This window comes from Caloenas nicobarica, chromosome 25 (genome assembly GCF_036013445.1).
Source record: "Caloenas nicobarica isolate bCalNic1 chromosome 25, bCalNic1.hap1, whole genome shotgun sequence".
NCBI lineage: Eukaryota > Metazoa > Chordata > Aves > Columbiformes > Columbidae > Caloenas > Caloenas nicobarica.
Genome location: NC_088269.1, coordinates 1,784,841 through 1,809,444, shown reverse-complemented (window position 1 = coordinate 1,809,444; position 24,604 = coordinate 1,784,841). Strand labels below are relative to the sequence as shown.

The window sequence follows — 24,604 nt, the reverse complement described above, 5'->3', positions numbered from 1 at the left end:
ACCCCCCGCCCGGGGGAAGAAATAATTTCCCGCTGCCTTCGCGCTTGACCTTTGTCCGCTGGCGAAAGTGGCCAAATTTTGTCAAAACTCTAAAAATAAAATAAAATCTCGCGGGAGGGACCATCCCGGGCGCCAGCGCCGAGGGGTTTTGGCGCATCTGTCGTGTTATTATGACATTTCATCTCATAATTAACCGGTGTTAATTAAAAGGCCCGAAGCCACAGGCTGAGGCCTGGCGGGAACTCGTCGCACCTCATGAGCTCCCGCCAGGTTTTCCTGCACCAGTTTGCGGTGACACCTTCATACTGGTCCCAGTTTGGGCCTTCGGCTCCAAACCGGAGCAGCACTCGGCGGGGAGGATGTCGACAATTAATATTTCGGCTTAATTAACTTCCCCCTCCTGCTGCTTCTCCGGCGCTAACGAGGGGATGGCAATTAATCCGGCGGTGACGACACCAGGCCCGGCGGGTCAGCGGCACCGCGGTGTCACCGGGAGGGTCACCCGAGGGGAAATGACCCCCCCGCCAACACATTTTTAACTTGTTTTAACCATTCTGACGTATTTTCTGGCAAAAATCTCATCCTGCTCGAATTTCTGCGGCCCTTTTTGTGCAGCAAACCTGAATATATGGGGGGGGGAGGAATGAAGGAATCACCATGGCAACGGGTTTGGGGGAATTAGGGGGAAATTCGTGGGGGGTGGGGGGTACCGGGGGGTTTCGGGTCCCACTGGGGACGGGCTGGTCCTGTGGGGCCATGCCCAGACCCACAGAAGTGTATCCAGCCCCATAGAACCATGCCCAGCCCCATAGAACTATGTCCAACCCCATAAGGCCGTGTTCAGCCCCGCAGGACTGTGCCCAGCTCCATAGAATCATATTCAGCCCCATAGAACTATGCTCAGCCCCACAGGACCATGCTCAGCCCCAAAGAACAGTATCCAGCCCCATAGGACCATACTCAGCCCCATAGGACCATGCCCAGCCCCATAGAACTGTATCCAGCCCCATAGGACCATACTCAGCCCCATAGAGCTGTATCTAGACCCATAGAACCATATCCAGCCCCATAGGACCATGCTCAGCCCCATAGAACCATTACCAGACCCGTAGAACTGTATCCAGCCCCACAGGACCATGCTCAGACCCTCATCCCCATGTCCAGCCCCATAGAACAATGCCCAGCCCCATAAGACTGTACCCAGGCCCATAGAACCATGCCCAGCCCCATAGGATCATCTTCAGCCCCACAGAACCATGTCCGGCCCCACAGAACCATTCTGAGTCCCCCAGCCCCGTGCCCAACCCCACAAGATCATTCCAAAACCCCCAGCCCCATGTCACCCCCCTGCGGTGGGTCGCACAGCAGCCGTGGGGCAGCGGCAGCTGCAGGGGGATGTGGGGCAGAGGCCAGAGCAGGTCCAGCCCCCCGGGGCCGCGCTGGCGGGGGGCCAGGGGCTCAGCGTGCGCAGCCCCACAGCCGCAGCCGCATTCGCACGACCTCTCTCACCCCGGTGTCCTCCCAGCGCGCCGGGACGGGCCAGCGGCCACAGGACAGACAGACAGACACGGGACAGTGCTCGGGGGGGACAGAGCAGCTGGGCTGGGAACCGGTGTCCCAAAAACTGGGGCGGTTTGGGGGTGGCGGGGGGTGAAGCCCCACAGGGGGGGTGGGAGGTGGGGCTGACTCTGCCACTGCGGGTGGGATGTCCCTGGGCATGTCCCTCGGCCAGGGGGACACTGTGGGGGTGGTACCGCAGGGTGGGGTGTAGTGTACCGGTGGGGTCACCATATACTGGTGTGGGTCACTGGATACTGGTGGGGGTCATTGTTTACTGGTGTGGTCACTGCGTGCTGGCGTGGGTTATTGCACACTGGTGTGGGTTATTGCACACTGGTGTGGATCACTGTGTACTGCTATGGGTCACCACGTACTGGTGTGGGTTACTGGCTGCTGGTGAGGGTCGCCATGCACCATCATGAGTCTCGGTGCACCAGTGTGGGTCGCAACACCCCAGTGTGGGTCACAACACCCCAGAGTGGGTAATGACCCCCCGGTGTGGGTCACCATGTGCCATCGTGAGTCACAGTGCAGCAGCGCAAGTCACGACACACCAGTGCGGGCCCCAACGCGCTGCCACGAGTCATGACACACCGGTGTGGGTCACGATACCCAGTGTGGGTCACCCTGGTGTGGGGCACAACACCCCAATATGGGGCACAACCCACAAATCCCCCCCATGGAGCTCCCTACCCCCCCAGGCTCTGTCCCCGTCCCCTGTCAGGTTCAACGTCCCCAGGGCCGCCAGCTGCTGAGATTTATTCTTTGGGGTCATTCGGGGCTTTTTTTCCTAATTATCGTTATTTATTCCTTCCCCGGCACTGCCATAAATAACCACCCCCTCCCAGACATCGTGTTCCCGCGCGTTCCTCCAGCCGCGCTGCCGCCCGTCCCGGGCCGCGGCTCCTGTCCCCAACGGTCCCCAGGGACACGGAAACCCCCCGTATCCCCCTCCTTGACAAAAAGTGACATTTCTTTCCTATTACAAAATATATTTTATTGTTAAAAGGCCATGGGGGGTGTGTGGGGAGGGTCTGCCGGGATGTCACCGGGGTGTCCCCGTGCCACGGTGCCATGTGGCCCTGGGTGTCCCCGTGGGAAATCTGGCAGCGAGCAGGCGGAGTGGGGAAAAAAAACCTGTTGTCCCTTTTGCGGGGGGGACTTCAAAACCTCCAAACCCACGGGATGCGGAGGAGGAGGAAGGGGGTGGCTGGAGCCCCTCACCAGGGCGTCGGGGCGCGGCGGCGGCAGAGCAGGCGGCGGAACGCCCGGCGGAAATCCTGGTTGAACACGGTGTAGATGACGGGGTTGAGGGAGCTGTTGCAGTAGCCGATCCAGAAGAAGAACTGGAAGACGCCGTCGGGGACCTTGCAGTGCTGGGGACAGAGCGCGCCCAGGCTGTAGAGGAAGAAGAAGGGGAACCAGCAGAGGACGAAGACGCCGATGACCACAGCCAGGACGAAGGTGAAGCGTTTCTCACGGTTCAGCTGCGTTTTCCTCCGCCACGCGTTCAACGCCGGCACCCGACGCGCCAACACCACCCGCCCCGTCCCGGTGGCCAAAGTGTCCCTGGGGCGTCCCCCGGGCTGCGGGGCCGTCCCCGCCGCGGCGGGCGCCGGGGGCTCCTCGGGGCTCAGCAGCGACGTCCTGTCCGCCGGCGGGCGGGTCCCTGGGGGCTCCGCGCCGGGTGCGGGGGTGACGTTCGGCGTCCCCGAGCGCGGCGGTTTGGTGGTTTGGCGGCGCGAGCGGCGCTTGGCGATCAGGTAGATGCGCAAATAGACGAGGATCATGATGAGACACGGGGCGAAGAAGGAGCCGACGCTGGAGGAGAGCACGTACCAGGCCTCCTCGTTGAGCTTGCACTGCGGCCGCCCCCCCGGCGCCGCCGCTTTCTCCCCCCCCTTGTAGACCAGCGGCGGGAGGGAGATGAGGGCAGCGATGGTCCAGACGGCCACGATGCCGCACTTGACGCGGCGCGGCGTGCGCTGGGCGCCGTACGGCACGGCGCGGCTCACGGCCCAGTACCGGTCCAGGCTGATGGCGCAGAGGTGCACGATGGACGAAGTGCAGAACAGCACGTCCAGCGCCAGGTAGATCTCGCACCACGTCTGCTCAAAGTACCAGTAGCCCAGGAGCTCGTTGGCCAGCGAGAAGGGGATGATGAGCGTGGCCACCAGGATGTCGGCGGCCGCCAGCGACACCAGGAACAGGTTCTGCGGCGCCTGCAGCGCGCGGCTGCTCAGCACGGCCAGGATCACCAGCGCGTTGCCCGCGATGGTGAACAGCACCAGGAAGGTGATGGTGGCGGCGATGGCGGCCGTGGCCGGGGCCGAGTACCCGCTCGCCGCGCCCCCCATGGCGCCACTGTCCCCACGGGGCTCAGGGCTGGCCGGGGGGGGACGAGGTCGGGGGGCGCTGGGGGACGGCGGGGTCACTTGTCATGTTGCCTGTGGGGATGGCTGCCCTGCCTGCAGCCCTGCCTGTGTCCCTGCCTGTGTGTCCCCTGCCTGTGTCCCTGCCTGTGTCCCTGCCTGTGTGTCCCTGCCTATGACCCTGCCTGTGTGTCCCTGCCTGCGTGTCCCTGCCTGTGTGTCCCCGCCTGCGTGTCCCTGCCTGTGTGTCCCTGCCTATGTCCCTGCCTGCATGTCCCTGCCTGCACCCCTGCCTGGGACTCTGCCTGTGCGTCCCTGCCTGTGCCGCTGTCCCGCCCGCACCCTTGTCCTGCCCGTCCCACACCTGCCGGTCCCCACTGCTGCCCGCACCTCTGCCCGCACCTCTGCCCGCACCCTCCCCTGCCCGCGCCGCTGCCCGCGCGTCCCCTCCCCTGCTCGCAGCCCCTTGTGCTGCCCGCCCCTGCCCGCCCGTACCTGCCGCTGCCGGTCCCCGCCCGTCCCCGTCCCCGTCCCCGTCCCGGTGCCGCCGGTCCCGTCGCTCTCGGTCTCTGCGCCGCCGGCGCCGCCTCCGCCGGGTTTTAAGCGGCGCGGGAGGGGCCGAACCGCCGCCCCGGGGCGGGACCGGGCGGCACCGGGGGGGACACGAACGAGGCCGTTGGTGGGGCCAGGATCCGCTCCGGGATCCGCTCCGGTCCCCCCAGTACCCGCGTCACCCCCCGGTACCCGCGTCACTCCCCGGTACCCTCGTCCCTCCTGTGTCCCTTTCCCCGGTAGCTGCATCCCCCCCGGTACCCACATCCCTTCCCCAGTACCTGCATCACCCCCGGCACCCACGTCCCCCCCGGCACTCGCATCACCCCCCAGGCATCCGTGTCCCTTCCCCGGTACCCGTGCCCCTCCTCAGGTACCGACATCCCCCTGGTACCCACATCTCTCTCTGGTACCTGCATCACCCTCTGGTACCCACATCCCTTCCCGGGCATCCGTGTCCCTTCCCTGGTAGCCGCATCCCCCCCGGTACCCAAATCCCGCCCCGATACCCACATCACTCCCTGGTACCCACATCCCCGCCCCAGGAATCCGTGTCCCTTCCCCGGTACCCGTGTCCCTCCCCGGTTTCAACATCAACCCCCGGTACCCGCATCCTTCCCCTGGTACCCACATCCCTCCTGGGCATCCGTGTCCCTTCCCCAGTACCTGCATCCCCCCGCTCCAGTACATGGGTGCCCCCCCAGCACCCACATCCTCCCCCAGCATCCCTACCCCTCCCTGGGACCCCCCAGCACCCAGATCCCACCTCCAGCACCCCCACTCCCCCAGCACCCCCATCCTCCCCGGGGACCCCATGGCCCGCTCCTCACCACAGCCCCAAAAACACCCCAAGGGAGTTTTATTCCCCCCACCCCACCCCTCCACATCATTTACATGATAATTCAGGATTAAAAGAGGGAAAAAAAAAAACATCACCAGCACCCTTTTTGCCCATTTATTCGGTGTTTTCAGCCGGGGGCGGCATTTTCCCACCCCGCTGAGACGGTGTCACCATTTCGGGGGGGTCACAGCCCCCAGCAGCTGCTCGGTGACACATCGTTCTGTTGTCCCCCAGCTCCTCACGTTCAAACGCACCTTTTAGCTCCAAATCGTGGCTTTTTTGCCTTTTTTCCTCTCTTTTTGAGGCCTGAAGGTGTTTTTGGAGCATTTCTAAGCACCCGCTGGCTGTCATGTCGGAGCCGGAGCCGCTGTCACCGCTGCCACTCGTCCCCGCGTGGCACCCAGGGATGGAACTGAGGTTTCACAAAGGGGGAAACTGAAGCACAGAGGGGCAGAAACCATCCCCCCCACCTCCCTGCAGGGATCGGCAACAAATCCAAGTCCAAAAGTCACCGTTGTGGCAAGAAAAGCCATTTTTTCCCTCCTTTTGATAACTTAGAGGTGGTGATGCGCACAGTGACACCCGAGGGGACGAGCAGCCCCCCTGCACAGCGATGGGATGAATTAAAGCTTTGACCCCCGCCCAGGTGCTGCCAGAGCCATGATTTGATTCAGGAGGTGCCACTGGGCTCTGAATTCGGGCTGAGGACAGACGGCAGCGTGGAGTCCGGACAGACAGATGCGCCAGCCTCAAAACCACCCGCTCGACCCCATTTTCTGCCTTCACTCCCGCAGATTCGCAGTGGGAAGGACTGAGCCAACATCTGGGGGGATTTCGAGCAAAATAAATCGACTTTGGGTGGTGTCCCGGGCTCCCAAACCCTTCTCCGCTCTGCACGGGCCACCTTGGCCCTTGCCACGTCCCCAGGGTGGGTGACAGTGGCTCCCGAGCGTCCCTCCATGTGTCTTAAACCAGTCGGGCATCTCCTTCCAGCTCAACATGCAGATCGCAGACACCCGTGAAGTCGATTTCCTCGGCCGAAGAGGGTGAGGAGCGAGGCCGAAGGCTCACGTAGGTCTGCAGGGCCCTCAGCAGCTGCTTCGGTTTCCTTTTGGTGGATAATTCCAGCTCTGGGGAGGAAAGAGCAGAAAAGAGGAGGGAGAGCGAGACCCGGACAGCGTCGGGGGTAAAATGCGCTCGCAGCGCGAGGTTTGGATCTGGGTTTTATTTCTGGCGTCGCGGGAAAGCGCCAAAGTCGCGATTGTTTCGCAAGCGTGAAAATCTCTGCATAAAACCAACCGGCTGAGCTCAGCACCGGCCCGAGCGCCCCAAAAACCACCCCCGGGAGGGAAAACCGCAGCCGAGCGGATTGACGGGGCCTGAGGGCGACAGCTGGAGAGGAGCCGTGAGAACAGCAGCGATGTCGACATCAGGAGGTAATAACCCCGTTGGTTAATTAACGATAAACATGCAGCTCCGCTACAAACCTTACGCAACCCGCCCGGGGAGTCAGAAACATTCCTGTTTGTCACTCAACACAATACAGGACGTTCCCAATGCCACGTGCTCGTCTTTGAGATGCAAAATTTGGGGAAAACCCACCCCACGGGGCATTAAGAGTTGAAGAACTTGGTGTGATGATGAAACAAGGAACGTTTCAGCATTTTCGGGGCGTCATCCCCCCCGGGGTTGGGGACAAAGGTGGCAAGGACGGGGAAATGTCACCTTGGAGGAGGAGAGCAGAGTCGGCGATGGTTTTGTGCTGCCGCTTCCAGACACGGTAGAGCTGCAGGAAGGCGGCGGCGTAGAGGTCGTTGAGCACAGCGATCACCTCCTGCCGCCGGTTGCACACCCTGCAAACCAGAAGAAAACAGCTCAGCCGCCAGAGACCCCGTTTGGAGACCCCAAAACTGGCAGAATTTCACCCAGGATGAGCAGATCTCACCTGGAGAGCCGATCCTCCCGCAGGGCCTGCATGACGATGCGGGTGATGTTGACGGACATGATGCAAAAAGGGAAATTCTGCAAGAGAAGGAGCGTTAGAGCAGCCAGGACGGATCCAGACGCCTCTGACCATTTTCTGCCGCTCAAACGTGTGGGATGGCGACGGATCCGCGTGGCAGAATAATAATACAACTGATCCAGGCTGCTGTGGGGCAAGCCGAGCTTAAATCCAGGCTTAAACCCAACTATATCTGAGACTAAAACACTAAATTTAAGGAAACAAGCTTCACTCGCTCACATTTTCACGTCACGCTTCGCCTGCTTCTCCAGAACTTTTAACCCATGCAAATTCAGCTCCAAGTCAAGAACCTGGAAATGAATCTCTAATCTCCACCGAGATGAGAGAATAAATCCAAGACTTGGAGCTGGGCTCCGGCCTTTGGGCAAAAAGGACTCTGAAGAGAAGGTTTTTGCACTTCTTTTTCCCCAAAAAAGGGTCGATCCTGCGCTAGGGAGGACGTGCCTGAGTTTCATGCTGTGATAGTTTGAAAATGTCGTGAGCCAGAGGCAGCGTCTGCGCGTCCAGGACGAAAAACAGCATCTGCATCAGGCCCAGCATCCCCGTCCCGCGCAGGTCGGTGCCAGGATCCGCACCTGGTGGGGCAGGACCAGCCGCTGTCACCCCCAGTCACCCCCCCCACGTCCCCAAGGGGTTCACACCCCCTTATTGTGGCTCGAAAGCGATGGGAGGGGAAAACTGGGGAGGAATTGGCCTCAGTGGGGACAAACAGGCGCGTCACTGAGCGCTCGCGCTCCCCGATGCGCCCGCTCCCGAAATTTCTCCAGGAATTGGGAATTCTGAGCTCTCCCCACCCCGGGGTGTGTAAATCGATGTTTAAAGCCAGTTCTGTGGGGCAGGATGGAGAAGCAGGAGCCGCTCCCCTCCCTGTGCGAGGTTTAGGCCTCATTAAAACCCGGCTTATTTATCTCGCTGGCCAAGCGGCCCGAAAACACCACGCCTGACGGCGTTAATTGTTAATCGCGCTGTTTTTCTCAACAGAGCCCCGACCAGTGTCTCGTTAATAAACCGTGGAGACGGCTCATTAGGCACAGAGAGCGCTCGCTAATGAGGGGTGTTAATGGGCTGAGCAAGGAACAAGTGACAGAAGAGGAAACGGCCTCAGGTTGAGCGAGGGGAGGTGGAGGTTGGAAATTTGGGAGAATTTCTTCCCCAAAGGGCTGTGGGGCATTGGAACAGGCTGCCCAGGGCAGTGGTGGAGTCACCATCCCTGGAGGGGTTGAACAGACGGACATGAGGTTCTCAGGGACGTGGGGCAGTGCCGGGGGTGGGTCATGGGTGGATTTGATGGTTTTTAAGGTGTTTTCCCACCCTGGAACCCCAGCTCCTCCCAGTGGGGGCCGTAGCGGGGGCAGCTCAGCCGGGAGCGCGTCAGCTGCCTGTAAATGGTCTGGAGGATCCGCATGTGAACCCGCTCGGTGTCATCCAGAGCACCTGGTAGGGAGAAAACAGCCCCCAGCAGGTAGATAACAGCTCTTGGCATCTAAAAAACACCCCTTGGCACCAAAAAACAGCCCTTAGCACCTACGAAACGCCCCTCGGAACCTAAAAACCAGCCCTCGGCATCTAAAAAACTTCCCTCGGCACCGAAAACCAGCACTTGGCACCTAGAAAATGCTTCTCGGCATCTAAACAACAGCCCTTGGCACATAAAAAACCACCCCTCAAGACCTAAAAAACGGCCCTTGGCTCCTAAAAATCTCCCTTGGCAGCTAAAACACACTCCTCGGCACCTAAAAAACACCCTTTGGCACCTAAAAACATCCTTTGGCATCTAAAAACCACCCCTCGGCACCTAAAAACCTCCCCTGGCATCTAAAAGACACTTCATGGCACCAAAAAACGCCCCTTGGCACCTAAAAAACATCATTTGGCGCCTGAAAAACACCCCTTGGCACTTGAAAATTGCCCCTTTGTATCTAAAAGACTCCCCTTGGCTTCTAAAAAACACCATTCAGCACCTAGAAAACACCTCTTGGCACCCAAAAATGGCCTTTGGCATCTAAAAAACACCCCTCGGAACAAAAAAAATGGCCCTTGCGGCCTCAAAATCAGCCTTTGGCATATGAAAAACATCCCTCCGCACCCAAAAAAAGGTCCTTGGTGCCTAAAAAACATCCCTTGGCACCTAGAAAATAGACCTTGGCGTCTAAAACCAACCCTTGGCACCTAAAAACACCCCTTGGCATCTAAAAAACACCCCTCAGCACCTAAAAAATGCTCCTCAGCATCTAAAAAACAGCCCTTGGCACCTAAAAAACAGCCCTTGATATCTAAAAACACCCCTTGCAACGAAAAAACCAGCCCTTTGGCGCCCAAAAAATGGTCCTTGGCGCCTAAAAATCATCCCTTGGATTCTAAAGAAACCCCCCTTGGCAGAAAAACCCACCCCCTGGTGCCAAACCGCACCCCCCAGGACACCCCGCGGTGTTCCCGGTGTTGCGGTGTCCCCAGTGTTACTCACAGTTTGCCATGGCCAGCACCAGCTCCCGCTCCTCCCGCAGCTGCCGCTGCAGCCGGGGGGGCCCCGCGAGGCACCGCAGCAGCGCAGCCAGGCCGTGCGCCCCCCCCGGCACCCGCACCTGCTGCTGCGGGGACAAACACACCAAAAACCACCCAAAATATGATTTGGGACAGTCCTGGCGGGGGGACGGGAGGGAAAGGGGGGAGCGCGGGGCTGTTTTGGGTGGCGCTGCCCCCTCCTACTTACGAAAAGGGCCCCCCCGGGGCCGTACCCTGCACTGGGAGAGGTCGGCGCTCTGGAAGAACTGCAGCGCTTCTTGGAAGGAGATCGGGGGGGGGGCAGTGCCCAACGGCCCCCCCAGCCCTGCGGGGAGGGAGAGAATGGTGCTAAACCCCCCTCCCGGTGTCACCCGTGCCCCCGTTGCAGCTTCTCAGTGCCCAAACGAGCTCCCACCCGACCCCAAAGTGGCCATTGCAGTGCAGGGGGGTCGCTCCCACTGTCACACGGCAATAGGGTGACTGTGGGTCTCCCACTCCCCCCAAAAAATGCCCCTCCACCCGCTGACCCCCAAAGTCGTACCCGCCTGGGTCTCTTCCACCGCCTCCCATTCCTCCTGCGCTCGCTGCAGCTCCTCACTGGTCTCTACTGGGACAGAACTGGAGGTCAGAGCCGGGGAGGGGGTTGTTCCCTCCCCGCAGGGCACAATTTCCCCTTTTTGGGGGAAAACTTCACTCCCAGAGTCCCCTGCGAGGGGAATTTGGGACAAAACGGAGTGAAGGCTTCACCAATTTGGAGCCAGATTTGCCCGTCGGCCCCGCACTGGGACCCTCGGGCTCAATTTGAGCCCCCCAGGGCTCCCCCCCAAGAACCGCCCCCCCGGGACCGGGGCCAAGGGAGTCGCTCACCCGCCGGGTCCCCCTGAACAAGCACCTGCAGGAGCCGGTTCTGTCCCACGGCCGAGACCTGAGCGGGGACAGACGGACACAACTGTCACCCACGGGGACAGAGGGACAGAACTGTCACCCGTGGGGACAGAGGGACAGAACTGTCACCCCCGGGGATAGAGGGACAGAACTATTACCCCAGGGACAGATAGACAGAACTGTCACCCATGGGGACAGACAGACAGAACTGTCACCCTCAGGGACAGATGGACAGAACTGTCACCCATGAGGACAGACGGACAGAACTGTCACCCCAGGGACAGACAGACAGAACTGCCACCCATGGGGACAGATGGACTAAACTGTCACCCCCAGGGACAGACCCCAAAGAGCCGCTCCCGGGGGTGACCCCGAACCCCTGAGCTCGTCCCTCAGGGCCCCCCCCACCCCAGGCACGTTTCGGTGGCATCACCAGCCCCGGTAACAGGAGGAGCGGGTTTGTTACCCCGAAAGAACCTTTTCTAGAGCCAGAAATGGAGAAATAAAGCGATAACGTGTGGGGGTGTTTGACACCGAGGGGCCGGGACACGGGGGTCCCGCAGTGACACGCACCGGGAGGGCCCCGCCGGGCGGGGGGACTCGCTGCTGCTGCTGCTGCTGCTGCTGCTGCTGCTGCTGCTGAGGCCGCTCCGCGCCCCCGGCGGCTCCGCTCATGCCCTGCGGGGAGAACGCAGCGGAGCCTCAGGCGGCGGGACCGGGGGGGGCCGGTCCCGCAGGCCTCACCCGCGGCCTGTCCCCCCGCAGGCCCCAGGCGCGCCGCGCCGCCGTTCCCGGTCACCGACCACCACCCCCCGCCTCACCGCGCCGCTCTGCCCTTTGACCCGCCGACCTTTGACCCCGCGGCCGCCGGAAGCGGCGCCGGCGCCTCCCGGTCCGTCCGCCGGCCCCGCTCCCCGGCGCGCAGTGCGCAGGCGCGGCCGCGCTGCATGCTGGGAGTTGTAGTCCGCGCCGCGGCCCCTCCCGGGACTACAGCTCCCGGCAGGCGCCGCGCTGCGAGATGACGGCGGCGCGGGAGGGTCAAGCCGCGGGGAACGCGGCCGCTCGCCGGGGCCGGGCGGGGCTGCTGGGTGCGGGGACCAGTGACGGCTCGAGTGTCCAGCGCTCGGTACCAGCTCCCGGTGCCCGGCACCAGCTCCCGGTGCCCGGCATCGGCTCCCGGTGCCCGGCATCAACTACCGGTGCCCGGCCTCGGCTCCCGGTGCCTGGCATCAGCTCCCGGTGCCCGGCATCAGCTCCCGGTGCCCGGCACCAGCTCCCGGTGCCCGGCATCAGCTCCCGGTGCCCGGCACCAGCTCCCGGTGCCCGGCATCAGCTCCCGGTGCCCGGCACCAGCTCCCGGTGCCCGGCATCAGCTCCCGGTGCCCGGCACCAGCTCCCAGTGCCCGGCATCAACTACCGGTGCCCGGCACCAGCTCCCAGTGCCCGGCATCAGCTCCCGGTGCCCGGCATCGGCTCCCGGTGCCCGGCACCAGCTCCGAGAGCCCAGTGTCACATATCACCTCCCAGCACTCAGTGCCACCTCCCAGTGTCATCTCCCCGTGCCCAGTGCCAGCTCCCAGCACCCAGCGCCAGCTCCCAGTGCCCGCTGCCAGCTCCCGGTATCAGCTATCGGCTCCCAGCACTCAGTGTCGCCTCCCAGTGTCACATATCACCTCCCAGTACTCAGTTCCAGCTCCCAGTGCTCGGTACCGGCTCCCATGGCCAGATATCAGCTCCCTGTACTCAGTTCCACGTCTCAATCTCGGTACCGGCTCCCAGTGCCACCTCCCAGTGTCATCTCCCCGTGCCCAGTGCCAGCTCCCAGCACTCAGCGCCACCTCCCAGTGCCCGCTGCCAGCTCCCAGTATCAGCTATCGGCTCCCAGTACTCAGTGTCGCCTCCCAGTGTCATCTCCCCGTGCCCAGTGCCACCTCCCAGCACTCAGTGCCAGCTCCCAGCACTCAGTGCCACCTCCCAGTGTCATCTCCCCGTGCCCAGTGCCACCTCCCAGCACTCAGTGCCAGCTCCCAGCACTCAGTGCCACCTCCCAGTGTCATCTCCCCGTGCCCAGTGCCAGCTGCCAGTACTCAGTGCCACCTCCCAGTACTCAGCGCCAGCTCCCAGTGCCCGCTGCCAGCTCCCGGTATCAGCTATCGGCTCCCAGTACTCAGTGTCGCCTCCCAGTGTCATCTCCCCGTGCCCAGTGCCACCTCCCAGCACTCAGTGCCACCTCCCAGTGTCATCTCCCCGTGCCCAGTGCCAGCTCCCAGTACTCAGCACCAGCTCCCAGTACGCAGTGCCAGCTCCCAGTGTCATCTCCCCGTGCCCAGTGCCAGCTGCCAGTACTCAGTGCCACCTCCCAGTGTCATCTCCCCGTGCCCAGTGCCAGCTCCCAGCACTCAGTGCCACCTCCCAGCACTCAGTGCCACCTCCCAGTGTCATCTCCCCGTGCCCAGTGCCAGCTCCCAGCACTCAGCACCAGCTCCCAGTACGCAGTGCCAGCTCCCAGTGTCATCTCCCCGTGCCCAGTGCCACCTCCCAGTACTCAGCGCCAGCTCCCAGCGCCAGATAACAGTTCCCAGTGCCCAGCGCCAGCTCCCAGCGCCAGCTCCCAGCACCCAGCATCAGCTCTTAGCACTCGGCAGCACCTCCCCGTGCCCGCTGCCCGCTCCCGGTGTCAGATATCGGCTCCCAGCGCCCGCTATCGGCTCCCAGCACTCGGCGCCACCTCCCGCCCCGTCCCGCCCCGTCCCGCCCGTTCCCGCGGTCCCGCCCCGCTGCCGAGGTGCCGAGTCCCCGCCGGTGCCGCCGCGGGCAGATCGCGATGCTGGGCCCGGGCGCGCTGCTGTTCCTGGCGCTGCTGCTGCTGCTGCTGTTCGTGCTGCGGCTGCTCTGGGGCCCCGGCAGCGGCCCCAGCCCCTTCGCCGCCGATGCCCGGCGCCCCCCGGCCCCCATCGTCACCGACAAGGCGCTGCGCAGGACGGTGGTGAAGACAGGTACGGGGAACGGGACCCCCGGGAACCGGACCCGCACCCCTGAGCTCTGCCGGAGGCAGCACCCACCGGGGAGCATCGATAACTGATGGGGGCAGCACCCACCGGGGGGCATCGATAACTGATGGGGGGCAGCACCCACCGGGGGGCATCGATAACTGATGGGGGCAGCACCCACCGGGGGGCATCGATAACTGATGGGGGGCAGCACCCACCGGGGGGCGTCACTAACTGATGGGGGGCAGCACCCACCGGGGGGCATCGATAACTGATGGGGGGCAGCACCCACCGGGGGGGCGTCACTAACTGATGGGGGGCAGCACCCACCGGGGGGCATCGATAACTGATGGGGGGCAGCACGCACCGGGGCTGTGTCACCCACCGAGGGGGCATCACTCACCCGGGGTGGCACCCACTGGAGGGGGGGGCATCAATCACTGGGGGGCCAGCACCCACTAGAGGGGGGCATCACCTACTGGGGCTGCGTCACCCACCGGGGAGCTCATCACTAACTGGGGCGGGGGGGCAGCACCCACTGGGGGTCGTCACCTGCTGGGGGGCAGCACCCATGGTGGGGAATCACTCACTGGGTGGGGGGCATCACCCACCAGGGCAGCGTCGCCCGCCCAGGGTGGCATCACCCCCCAGCACAGTGTAACCCCTTGGGGCAGCATGACCCCCCCAGAGTGACATCCCCCCCAGAGTAGCATTGCCCAGCGAGGTGGCATCACCCCCCCAGGGTGGCATCAGCTCCCCAGGGTGACATCCCCCCCGGGGTGACATCTCTTCCACCAGCACATCATCAGCCTCTGGGGCTCTATGACCCCCCCAGAGTGACATCCCCCCCAGGGTGGCATCCCCCAGCAAGGTGCCGTCACCCCCCGAGCGCCATCACCCCCCAGCAAGATTTTGGGGGTCCCACTCGGGGGGTGCCACATCCCACCGCTGACGCTCCCACCTCCCTGTTTCCCCCGCTCCCCGCAGTTTTCTCAGCAGATAAAGTCCCCGAGCGTCTCGATGCCATCGTGGTGGGCAGCGGCATCGGGGGGCTGGCGGCCGCCGCGCTGCTGGCCAAGGCGGGACGGCGCGTGCTGGTGCTGGAGCAGCACGGGAAGCTGGGCGGGTGCTGCCACACCTTCACCGAGAAAGGCTACGAGTTCGACACCGGTAACGGCCCCCCCGCCAGCCGCGCTCCCCGGGGCTTGGGGGCTCAGCCGTAGGGTGGGGGGACAGGGACAGGGGGGGATGCACGAGGTGGGAATCGCATCCGAAACCCAGCGTGGGTGTCGCCGGCACCCACCCCGGGTTGTGTTATACAAGCGCTTTTTCTGCACGACTGATGTTGTATCACACACCCACCCGCGCCCCGAAATCCGAGGTGCTGCCGGTCACACCTCGATAGAATCAGCCCGCACCTGTGGAACCCCCCCCGCCGTACAGGGGGTGCAATTCAGGGCACACCTCCCTTGGCAAATTCCTTCCGGAAACACAAAGTCCTGTTTTGTGCGTCTCTCGAGCTGGGGATTAATTATTTACAATGATATAAAAAAAGAAAAATATTACTAGGTAAGAAAACTCCTAAAAGCTGCTCTATAAGGCCCGAGCGAGCGCCCGGTTTCCCCTTTGACCTGAAGCGGGAGACGCGCGTGTCACGCTTTTCCCTCCTGGGGTGAGGGTGAAGAAATAAGAAGAGGGTCCCAAACACCCCGGGGGTGTAATAAAAGACAAAAAAATCCCGAACTACAAATCCATGTTTCAGGTATCCACTACGTGGGGCGGATGCACGAGGGCTCCATGACCCGGTTCATGGTGGACCAGCTGACCGAGGGGCAGCTCGAGTGGGCTCGGCTCCCCCACGTCTACGACGCCGTCGTTCTGGGGGAACCCGGCAGCAGCAAGACCTACCGCATTTATTCGGGAAAAAGGGAATTTTTCCAAGGTTTGAAGGAGCAGTTTCCCGGGGAGGAGGCGGCGATCGATGAGTTCCAGCAGCTGGTGAAGGTAAAGGGGGATGCGGGGAGGGGATGGGGAGGTTTTTTGGCTCTGCAGGGTCGTGTGGGGAGGAGAAATTCCACCCTACACACACCCCCAGACGCTGGGTAACTGCAGAGAATAACGGTGTTGTGCAGCCTGGCCCCAAAAGTGCTGAGAGACACCCAAGATCTCCCTTTTCTGCCTCAAAACCCCTCCCCCGGAGTTTTAACACCTGTCCCCACGAGACTCGTGGTCCCCCAGGATGTGCCGGGACCCCGCCGTGCTCCCGCTGCTCCCTGTGAGTGGCGGGGATCGTCATCAAACACTGCTCAATTAGCGTTAATTAATTTACGCTTTGGAACCGCCGCACAGTGCCAGCTCCCAGTGTCAGATACCAGCTCCCAGGGCTCTGTACCTGCTCCCAGTGCCCATTGTCATCTCCCAGTGCCCAGTATCAGCTCCCAGTGCTCTGTACCTGCTCCCAGTGCCCACCATCAGCTCCCAGTGCCAGCTCCAGGAGCCCAGTGGCCATTCCCAGTGCCAGCTCCCAGTGCCAGATATCAGTTCCCAGTACTCAGTACCAGCTCCCAGTGCCCATTGTCATCTCCCAGTGCCCAGTATCAGCTCCCAGTGCTCTGTACCTGCTCCCAGTGCCCACCATCAGCTCCCAGTGCCAGCTCCAGGAGCCCAGTGGCCATTCCCAGTGCCAGCTTCCAGTGCCAGATAACAGCTCCCAGTGTCAGTTCCCAGCACCCGGTACCAGTTCCCATTGCCGGTTTCCAATGCCAAACACCAGCTCCCAGTGTCACTTGTCAGCTCCCAGTACTCCGTGCCACCTCCCAGTGCCAGCTCCCAGTGCCCACTGGCACAGGCGCCTCCGCCGCAGGGGGTGTATTTTGGGGGGATCAGTTGCTCCCCTTGCCCGCAACCCCCCCAAGATGCAGCACTTCAGAGATGCCGCCGCCTCTCCGCAGTAAATTTAAGGCGGAAAAGCCACTTTTGAGCATTTTTTGAGCCCGCGCCGGGGTCGTCCACCTTCCTCCGGGGGGTGGCCGCCCGGTGACAGCCTCGTCCCCCCCCGCAGAGTGCCAGCCGCGGGGCCGCGGTGCTGAACGTGCTGAAGGTGCTGCCGCGCGCGCTGGCCGGGATGCTGTGCCGCTCGGGGCTGCTGCTGTGGCTCATCCCCTTCTGCCGCCTGGCCACGCGCAGCCTCCGCGACGTGGTGGACGGACTGACCGCCAACCCTGAGCTCCAAGCCGTCCTCTGCTACATCTTCCCCACCTACGGTAGGTCGCCCGGGGAGGTGATGTTAAAACTCTTTAGGGATGAACATGGAATCATTTTGGGGTCGGAAAAGCCCCTCGAGGTCGTGGAGGCCAAACGTGCACACAACGCTGGTCACGTCAGCGAGGCCATGTCAACCGTTAACCCAGCGCGTGTCCCTAAGAACCTCATCTCATGCCACTGGGCCACCACGTCTGACACCGTCCCTGCTCCTCCAAGTACCGATGACCCGTCGTTCCTCACCCACATGGTTGGACTCGATGATCCTGAGGGTCTCTTCCAACTGAAATGATTCTATGATTCTGTGATTGCAGCTCAGGACAGGCTGTTCTCCGCCCTAAAAACTTCAGTATAAGCCACGAAACCACAATTTGCCACAAATTCACCTTATTCTGCCCCTTTTTTCCCAGGCACGCTGCCCTCCAAGACGTCCTTCTCCATGCACAGCCTCCTGGTCCACCACTTTCTCCAAGGCGCCTGGTACCCTAAAGGGGGGAGCGGGGAAATCGCCTTCCACACCATCAACGTCATCCGCAAAACCGGCGGGAACGTCTTGGGCCGGGCGCCGGTGCAGAAGATCCTCCTGGACTCGCAGGGCAGGGCCTGCGGTGAGCGCCGGCGCGGGACGGGGTTGCCGCATCTTCTCCCAACCGTCGTGTTGCTTTTATAACCACCCCCCGCCTTTCCCTTCCAGGCGTGAGCGTCAAGAAAGGCCAAGATTTGGTGAATATCTACGCCCCCGTTATCATTTCGGATGCCGGGGTCTTCAACACCTACGAACGGCTCCTGCCGGCGGAGGCGCGGGCTCTACCCGGTAAAACGCGGCAGCGTTGGGTTTCGTTGGGGTTACGGCATGTCGAAAAATCAACTTCTTTATAATTATTTGCGAGAAATCAGCAAAACCCAGTGGCTTTTTTCACAACATTCCAAACGCCACACGTTTCTTCACAGGGTTTTCAATCAAAATGAAATTAGTTTGCTGAAACTGGATATAAAATTAGCAAATCACTGGTTTGCTGTGTGATTTCCCTAAACACCACAGTGTAGTGCCCCAAAAATGGTGGAAGTTGGTGAAATGTCCACTTAAAGTTGTGTTTAGTGGTGCCACGAAAGCTCCTTCCTGCTATGGAAGGGGCACGGTTGGGTTTAAGGGGACATAGTTGGTTGGGAAGGGGGCACGGTTGGTTGGGAAGGGGCATGGTTGGGTAGAAGGGGCACAGTTGGTTGGGAAGGGGACACAGTTGGTTGGGAAGGGGCATGGTTGGGTTTAAGGGGACATAGTTGGTTGAGAAGGGGCATGGTTGGGTAGAAGGGGCACAGTTGGTTGGGTAGAAGGGGCACAGTTGGTTGGGAAGGGGGCACGGTTGGTTGGGAAGGGGCACAGTTGGTTGGGAAGGGGGCACGGTTGGTTGGGAAGGGGCATGGTTGGGTAGAAGGGGGCATGGTTGGGTGGAAGGGGACGTGGTTGAGCGAGAGCTTTCTGGGCAATGATATGGTCTTGGTCTACAGTAATTTGACATTTGCATCACATTCAAAACCAAGAAAGTCATTGAATACAGCAAAATCTCAAGCCACACGTCCCCTAAAGCCCCTACAGGCAATCGCGGCACCGCTGCCATCCTTGTGGTTTGCAGGAGTTGCTGTCTCACCCCTTGAGCACACACACTGCAGGTTTCGAGATAAATCTGTTCTACAAGCCAATGTAGATATGAATGGGGCTTCTTCTAGGAGAAACTGCTACTCCGTAGCTGAGGACCCCAGAAAATACTGATTTTCCCCTTCATCTTGCAGGGATCCAGTCTCAGCTTCGCTTGGCAGCACATGGTGAAGGGGGTTTCTCCGTCTTCGTGGGTCTTAATGGCTCGAGGGAAGAGCTGGGGCTGGAGCCCACCAACTACTACCTGTACCTAGGAAATGACCTGGATGAAATGTAGGTTTGGCTTCAACTTAGCCGTGCTTCGTTAAGCGTAGGGAGATGAATTCCTGGGCGGTGACTCAGAAAATGCTCTGGGCAGGTCCTGGCCAGGTGGGCATTGGGCTGTGGCAATGATTCAGGGGAAGGTTTTCACCAAATCCCACCTCAAACCCTCGCATCTCTCTGCAGAATGAATCGCTACCTGAGCGCTTCCAGAGAAGAAGCTGCCAAGCTCATCCCTTTCATGTTTATCACCTGTCCGTCGGCCAAGGACCCCACCTGGGACATGAGGCACCCAGGTAAAGGCTGGAACCCAACCACACACGCTCAGGAGTGGCTTCAAAACTCTTGGGTTTTGGTTCTTTCGATGGCTGCAAATGAGGAGCTTCTCCTCAAAGCCACTGAGGAGGTTGCTCATGGGAAGTGCCCTTCAAGACAACTGGATGAAGGACATGGGACCACAAAGACCTGGGGCCACATGGGGGTTTGCATGGGGAGGTTTGGGTTTGTGGCAGCAAAACGGCGCCATGAGGGTGGGCAGAGGGACAACAGCCCCAACCTTGTCCTGCCGCAGGTAAATCCACCATTTCCGTCTTGACCTTCGCCAAATACGAGTGGTTCGAGGAGTGGAAGGACGAGCAGGTGAACAAGCGGGGAGATGATTACGAGGACCTGAAGAAGGCCTTTGTGGACGTCATCATGCAGGCCGTCTTCAAGCTCTACCCTCGCATCGAGGACAGGGTGAGGAAACCCGGGGTTCGCGGGGCCTCCAGCTCCTCTCCTGGGCCCCGTCTACTCAGGCCCGTCCCATCACCGCTGCCTCCTGACCAAGTGTGGTGCAAGGGGGTTCCGATGGTTCTCCAGGACCATCCTGGCACCAAGCTTGGCCAGAGCCACCAAGCAAAGGTCTTCAAGCAAACTTGGCCCAGCCTGTACCCCAGGAACTCAGCATTCTGGAGCATGAGACGCCCCACCCCACATGCCTGACCACTTTGTCCCCTTGTTACCCCGCCAGATCGAGTACATCTCCGGAGGGACACCCCTCACCAACCAGCACTACATCGCCAGCGCCAAGGGGGAGTTCTACGGTATGGACCACAACATCGCCCGCCTGCAGGCTGAAACCATCGTCACCCTGAGGCCACAGACAGATGTCCCCAACCTCTACCTGACAGGTACCACCATCCAGACACCACGTTCTCGCATGAGAACACCTCTGGGGCAGCAGGAGATGGGGGAGAAAACCTTCAGTCCTGCCATGAAATACAGGGACAAGCCACCACCATGCTATGGGGTGACGCAAGAGCCACTGCAGCACGTCTGAGTGGAATTGCTTGGCCCCAACAGGAGGAGGAAAAGGCTGGGCCTCCTCCGGCTCCTGAGTGTTGTCAGGATGGTCAGGATGAGGTTCTGTCCCTGCTGGGGACAAGGACGGGGTCAAACCAGGAGGGGTTTTGTGGGGCCAGACCCAAGGGTTTGTGTGGGAGCAGCTGGGAGGTGGCTGGTCATTGGGGGTGGTGAACAGTGGTTGGGGCTGGTCAACAGTGGTTGGGGACGGTGAACAGTGATTGGAGATGGTCAGTGGTGGCTGGGGATGGCCAACAGTGGTTGGGGATGGCCGACAGTGGTTGGGGATGGTCAACGGTGGTTGGGGATGGTCAATGGTGGTTGGGGCTGGTCAACGGTGGTTGGGGCTGATCAGCGGTCGTTGGGGATGGTCAGTGGTGGCTGGGGATGGTCAGTGGTGGTTGGGGATGGTGAACAGTGGTTGGGGATGGTCAGCGGTGGTTGGGGATGGTGACATCCAGCAGCGTTGAGGGTCAGCTGGGGACACAGACCATGGGCTGCTCACTGGTCCCCACCACGGCTGCAGCCATCGCCGCCTCCCGCTGTCTTCCAGGGCAGGACATAGGTGTGGCCGGCTTCATGGGCGCCCTGCATGGGGCCTTCATGTGCGCCAGTGCCGTCCTCAAGCGCAACCTCTACCTTGACCTGGTGTGGCTGAAAAGGCGCACGAAGGCCATCAAGTCTACAAAGAAGGACTAACGCCTGGCGTCCCACTGGCCAGGACCTCCCGCTCCCCCCAGATCAGCCCCAATGCCTTATTTTCCGCTCTCAATCACCCGTAGCGTGTCCTGCTCTAACGCAAAGCCAAGACGACAGCCCAGGAAGACGCTGTTCCCCTTTCCAGCTTGCTTGCCTTGGACCTTACCCACCTAGAGCTCCTTCCATTGCCATGTTCACCGCTGACCCCTGGACACCCTTTGGAGGGCAAACCCCTTCTCCTGGTGTAGGGATGAGGGGATCCAAGAGCTGCCATGGGCAGGAGAGAAGTCAAGGCAACCCCAGAACCACCAGAAGGCAAAACCCAACAGCTTCCAGCAGCAACACCCGCGGTCACTTGATCCCCACCAGTGTCCGAGGGCCACGTGGACCATCAGAAGAACATCAACCTCCACCTGCATCCCCCAGACCCGCTGGGCTGAGGGGACTGAGACCTCGGGGATGGTTTCCCCCTCTCAGATAGTGGTTTTCGCACCAAGTTGGGCTCGTAAACCTTCGTCAGGCTCATGAAGCTCCACGTGGGACTCGGCAGCCCCGGGGGTTGTGGCACCTCCCTGAGATGAGACCATGCACGGGCCTCTCCGGGCAGGTTTGGTAAAGCCCTGCCAGGCGCTGGGCGGGAACCAGCTGCATTTAATTGAGGGGAAATTATGCCCAAATCACCCCAATCTCAGCCCCATTGCTGTGTTTTAACAAAGGTGCCCATGGCCATGGTCCCTCGGGAAGGACCCGGCTTCCGGCTCAATGGGGTGGTGGAGTAAGTGGATCCCTACACCAAGGCCAGGCCTGAAGGGATTTAAGCCAGGTTTAAAGCTATTTTAAAGCGACTCAAGGTGCTTGCTAGCTGTGTGGTGCTCTCTAAGCCATGCCTTGTAGAGCAGCAGGACCGGGGTGCCCCGTGATGCTGACAATATTTCGGTGCCGCTTTACCCCCGCCAACACCCAGAGAGGTGTGATGGTGCAAACACTCCCTCCTTCAGCGATTAAAAAGAACAACCTTTCTGTCTGCGGGGATAAGCTTGCGAAAATGATCAAAGCTCTCTCCAAGGGAAGGGAACCGTGTGAAACTAGAAATCAATAAAATCAGAAGAATCGTCTGTGTTTTGGACCCTGTGGTGTGGGGTTGGGGAGCGGCGGGTGAGGAGGTTGGTTTTTGGCACACCAGGTCGGCACGGGAAGGGAAGGGAAGGGAAGGGAAGGGAAGGGAAGGGAAGGGAAGGGAAGGGAAGGGAAGGGAAGGGAAGGGAAGGGAAGGGAAGGGAAGGGAAAGAAGTGCCATAAATCAGAGAATCACAGAATCATTTTGGTTGGAAAAGCCCCTCGAGCTCATCGAGTCCACCCATAACCCACCCTGGCACTGCCCTCTGTCCCTCAGAACCTCATGTCCGTGTGTCCAACCCCTCCAGGGATGGTGACTCCAGCACTGCCCTGGGCAGCCTGTTCCAATGCCCCACAGCCCTTTGGGGAAGAAATTGTTCCCCAGATCCAACCTCAGCCTCCCCTGGTGCATTTTTTCCCACCTGTCAGTCTGGGCACCCCCCCTGACACCCTGAATCGATGCTCGAGGCCTTGTTTTGGCTGCTGGCACAGGGAGGACTTTGTGAGCATCATCTCCAGCCTCACACAGGAGTGGGTTGTGTTGGGCTGCAACTCAAAAGCCGGTTAAGCTGATCCGGATTATTCCAGATTTTATCCTCAGATAAGTGTCCGGTGCCCAAAATACCCCAAATCTTCTTTATCCAGGTAATAACAGCTGCTGGGTGATAATCTGAGCCCTTTTTTTGCCAACTTTGCACAGAACGAGACTGGCACAAGCACGAGGCTTAAAGTTGCAGCCAGTATAAATCTGGTTTAATTGTGAATTTTCCTACATCCATGTGGGAGCTCGATCCTTTTGTCACTCCCCAACTTCCCACCACAACCCTCCAGCTTTTTTTTTCACACTTTCACCAATTTTGTGGGGTTTTTTCTCGCCGCAAACACTCCTCTCACAGCCTTTCATCACCCACGTGCCCTTTCTTGAGGAAACGGCCCCGGATTTCTTCCAGTGTCTCCAACCAGGAGCGTTTCTCCTGATGGTTTGAACCCTCTGGAAAACGAAATTATTTGCCATGATACACAACATTATCGGGAACAAATATCCCCCCCAGACACCACCGGGATGTAGATAAACAAGTAAAAGCCGCCTTCAAATCCCATCGCCGAGACACTTGGGCACAGCAAACCCCTGGGGAAGGGCTGGGAGAAGCCCAGTTTGAACTGGGAGAAGCCCAGTTTGAACTGGTGATGGAGGAAGGGAAAAAAAATAACCCCCCTGAGCTGGTTCTCAAGCAGGGGCAGCGTGAAGGTGCCCGGCAGGGATGGAGCCCTGGAAGCGCGTCCGGATCTGCCGGGATTAGAGCCCTGAGCAAACAGCTAATCCAGCAGCTGGACGGGCACCAGCGTGAGCTCCGCAAATCTTGTGTAAATACACAAATCTTTTCAAGCAGGAATCACTCCCAGCATCGTTTCCTACCACTAAAGGGCTTGGCCGCTGTTCGGGGAGAGGTGACAGCGGGGGACATCCCCAGGACAAGCCGACAAACCCAAAGTCTGGTCTGGGCACCTCGATGAGCTCGAGGGGTTTTTCCGATCAAAACGATTCCATGATTCTAAATCCCTTGCCATGCACTGAGGAAAAAAAAGAGATGTTACAAGAAAACTGCTCTGGAGAGGTGACCGGGGCAGGCTTTAACACGCCAAGTGGCACAAAATCTCCCCCCGGGACCTTCTGCAGCGCAGGAACATTTGATTTCAGCACACGCTGGTGTAACGACACCCAAATGCTCGAGAGCAGCAGCCCCACAGCTCCGGGGGAACGTCAACCTGCTTCTCAACCCGATTTTCTTACATGAAAGGGCTCCGACCTTGCAAATGTATTTTGATTTTTTAAATCTAAACGAACCTCTATAGGCCATAGGCTTTTGTTGTACGGAGGCAAAGCCGGTGTGTTTGCTTGGACAGTGCCCTGCCCGCAGTGAAAACAACTCAAGTTCAAGCTGTTTGTTCATGAGGCTGTTGAAGAACTCAAAGCTTTGAAAAAAACAAAAAAGGGAAATCGCGGGTGATTTGGTGTGTTTGGAGGTTGGCAGGTTAACCCGGACCGGGAGTGGAGGTTGGGGAGCAGATGTGGAAGCGTTGGCTCCAGGTAGCTCAGAGTTCACGAGGGATCTGTGGAGTTCACTGGGTCGCTGTGAGCAAAGGGAGAGCGAAAAGCTGCGGCCGGGACGGGTGGGTTTGGACACCGCGGGGACCTGACGGATTCACTCCGGGTCCTTTCCTCCCGTCACCTCTTTGGTACCAAGAGCACAAAACCCATGTCGCTAAAAAAGCCTGAAGGGCAGAACGCGGGGACGTCCCTGGTCTGTGGGACAGGGGTGAACAAAGGAGTGAGTGCTTGAGAAGGCAAAGATCTCCCACAAAATGTGCTGAGCTTCACCCTTTGCCCGTGCGTAACCCCGTGCCACCCACAGGCTACCGGCCCTGCAGATAAACCCCGGCCATATCGCCGTTCCTCGGCATAGCCCCGAGCAATCTGGCTCCGATAAGCCGAGCCCAACCCAGCTGGCAGATAATTTTCATTGAAGCTTTTATTTTTTC

At 60.4% G+C, this 24,604-nt stretch overlaps 3 protein-coding genes across 5 annotated transcripts; 1 reads left to right on the top strand and 2 right to left on the bottom strand.

Annotated features, from left to right (window-relative positions):
• Nucleotides 1–2,549: 2,549 nt before the first annotated feature.
• ADRA2B (adrenoceptor alpha 2B) lies at nt 2,550–4,492 on the bottom strand. The gene is made up of 2 exons (XM_065651681.1): nt 4,428–4,492; nt 2,550–3,975 (listed from the first exon to the last, which is right to left on the bottom strand). The coding sequence occupies exon 2, from the start codon at nt 3,915–3,917 to the stop codon at nt 2,781–2,783; it is 1,137 nt and encodes a 378-aa protein (XP_065507753.1). The 5' UTR covers nt 3,918–3,975; nt 4,428–4,492; the 3' UTR covers nt 2,550–2,780.
• Nucleotides 4,493–5,431: 939 nt separating this feature from the next.
• Nucleotides 5,432–11,662, bottom strand: ELMOD3 (ELMO domain containing 3). 3 transcript variants are annotated; one of them, XM_065651821.1, is made up of 11 exons: nt 11,586–11,662; nt 11,309–11,413; nt 10,718–10,775; nt 10,392–10,457; nt 10,084–10,175; nt 9,813–9,936; nt 8,660–8,782; nt 7,793–7,923; nt 7,271–7,347; nt 7,051–7,178; nt 5,432–6,455 (listed from the first exon to the last, which is right to left on the bottom strand). In XM_065651821.1, exons 2-11 carry the CDS (start codon nt 11,408–11,410, stop codon nt 6,292–6,294), a joined length of 1,065 nt encoding a protein of 354 aa, XP_065507893.1. In that variant the 5' UTR covers nt 11,411–11,413; nt 11,586–11,662; the 3' UTR covers nt 5,432–6,291. The 3 variants fall into 3 exon arrangements, with proteins under 3 accessions (XP_065507893.1, XP_065507895.1, XP_065507894.1); XM_065651823.1 differs by having other exon boundaries at nt 10,392–10,454; XM_065651822.1 differs by having other exon boundaries at nt 11,557–11,616.
• A 1,840-nt stretch (nt 11,663–13,502) lies between these two features.
• On the top strand, nt 13,503–22,062 carry RETSAT (retinol saturase). The gene is made up of 11 exons (XM_065651785.1): nt 13,503–13,731; nt 14,713–14,895; nt 15,488–15,729; nt 16,787–16,988; nt 17,397–17,594; nt 17,681–17,800; nt 18,778–18,916; nt 19,091–19,200; nt 19,476–19,642; nt 19,917–20,076; nt 20,802–22,062. Exons 1-11 carry the CDS (start codon nt 13,560–13,562, stop codon nt 20,945–20,947), a joined length of 1,839 nt encoding a protein of 612 aa, XP_065507857.1. The 5' UTR covers nt 13,503–13,559; the 3' UTR covers nt 20,948–22,062.
• Nucleotides 22,063–24,604: the final 2,542 nt, after the last annotated feature.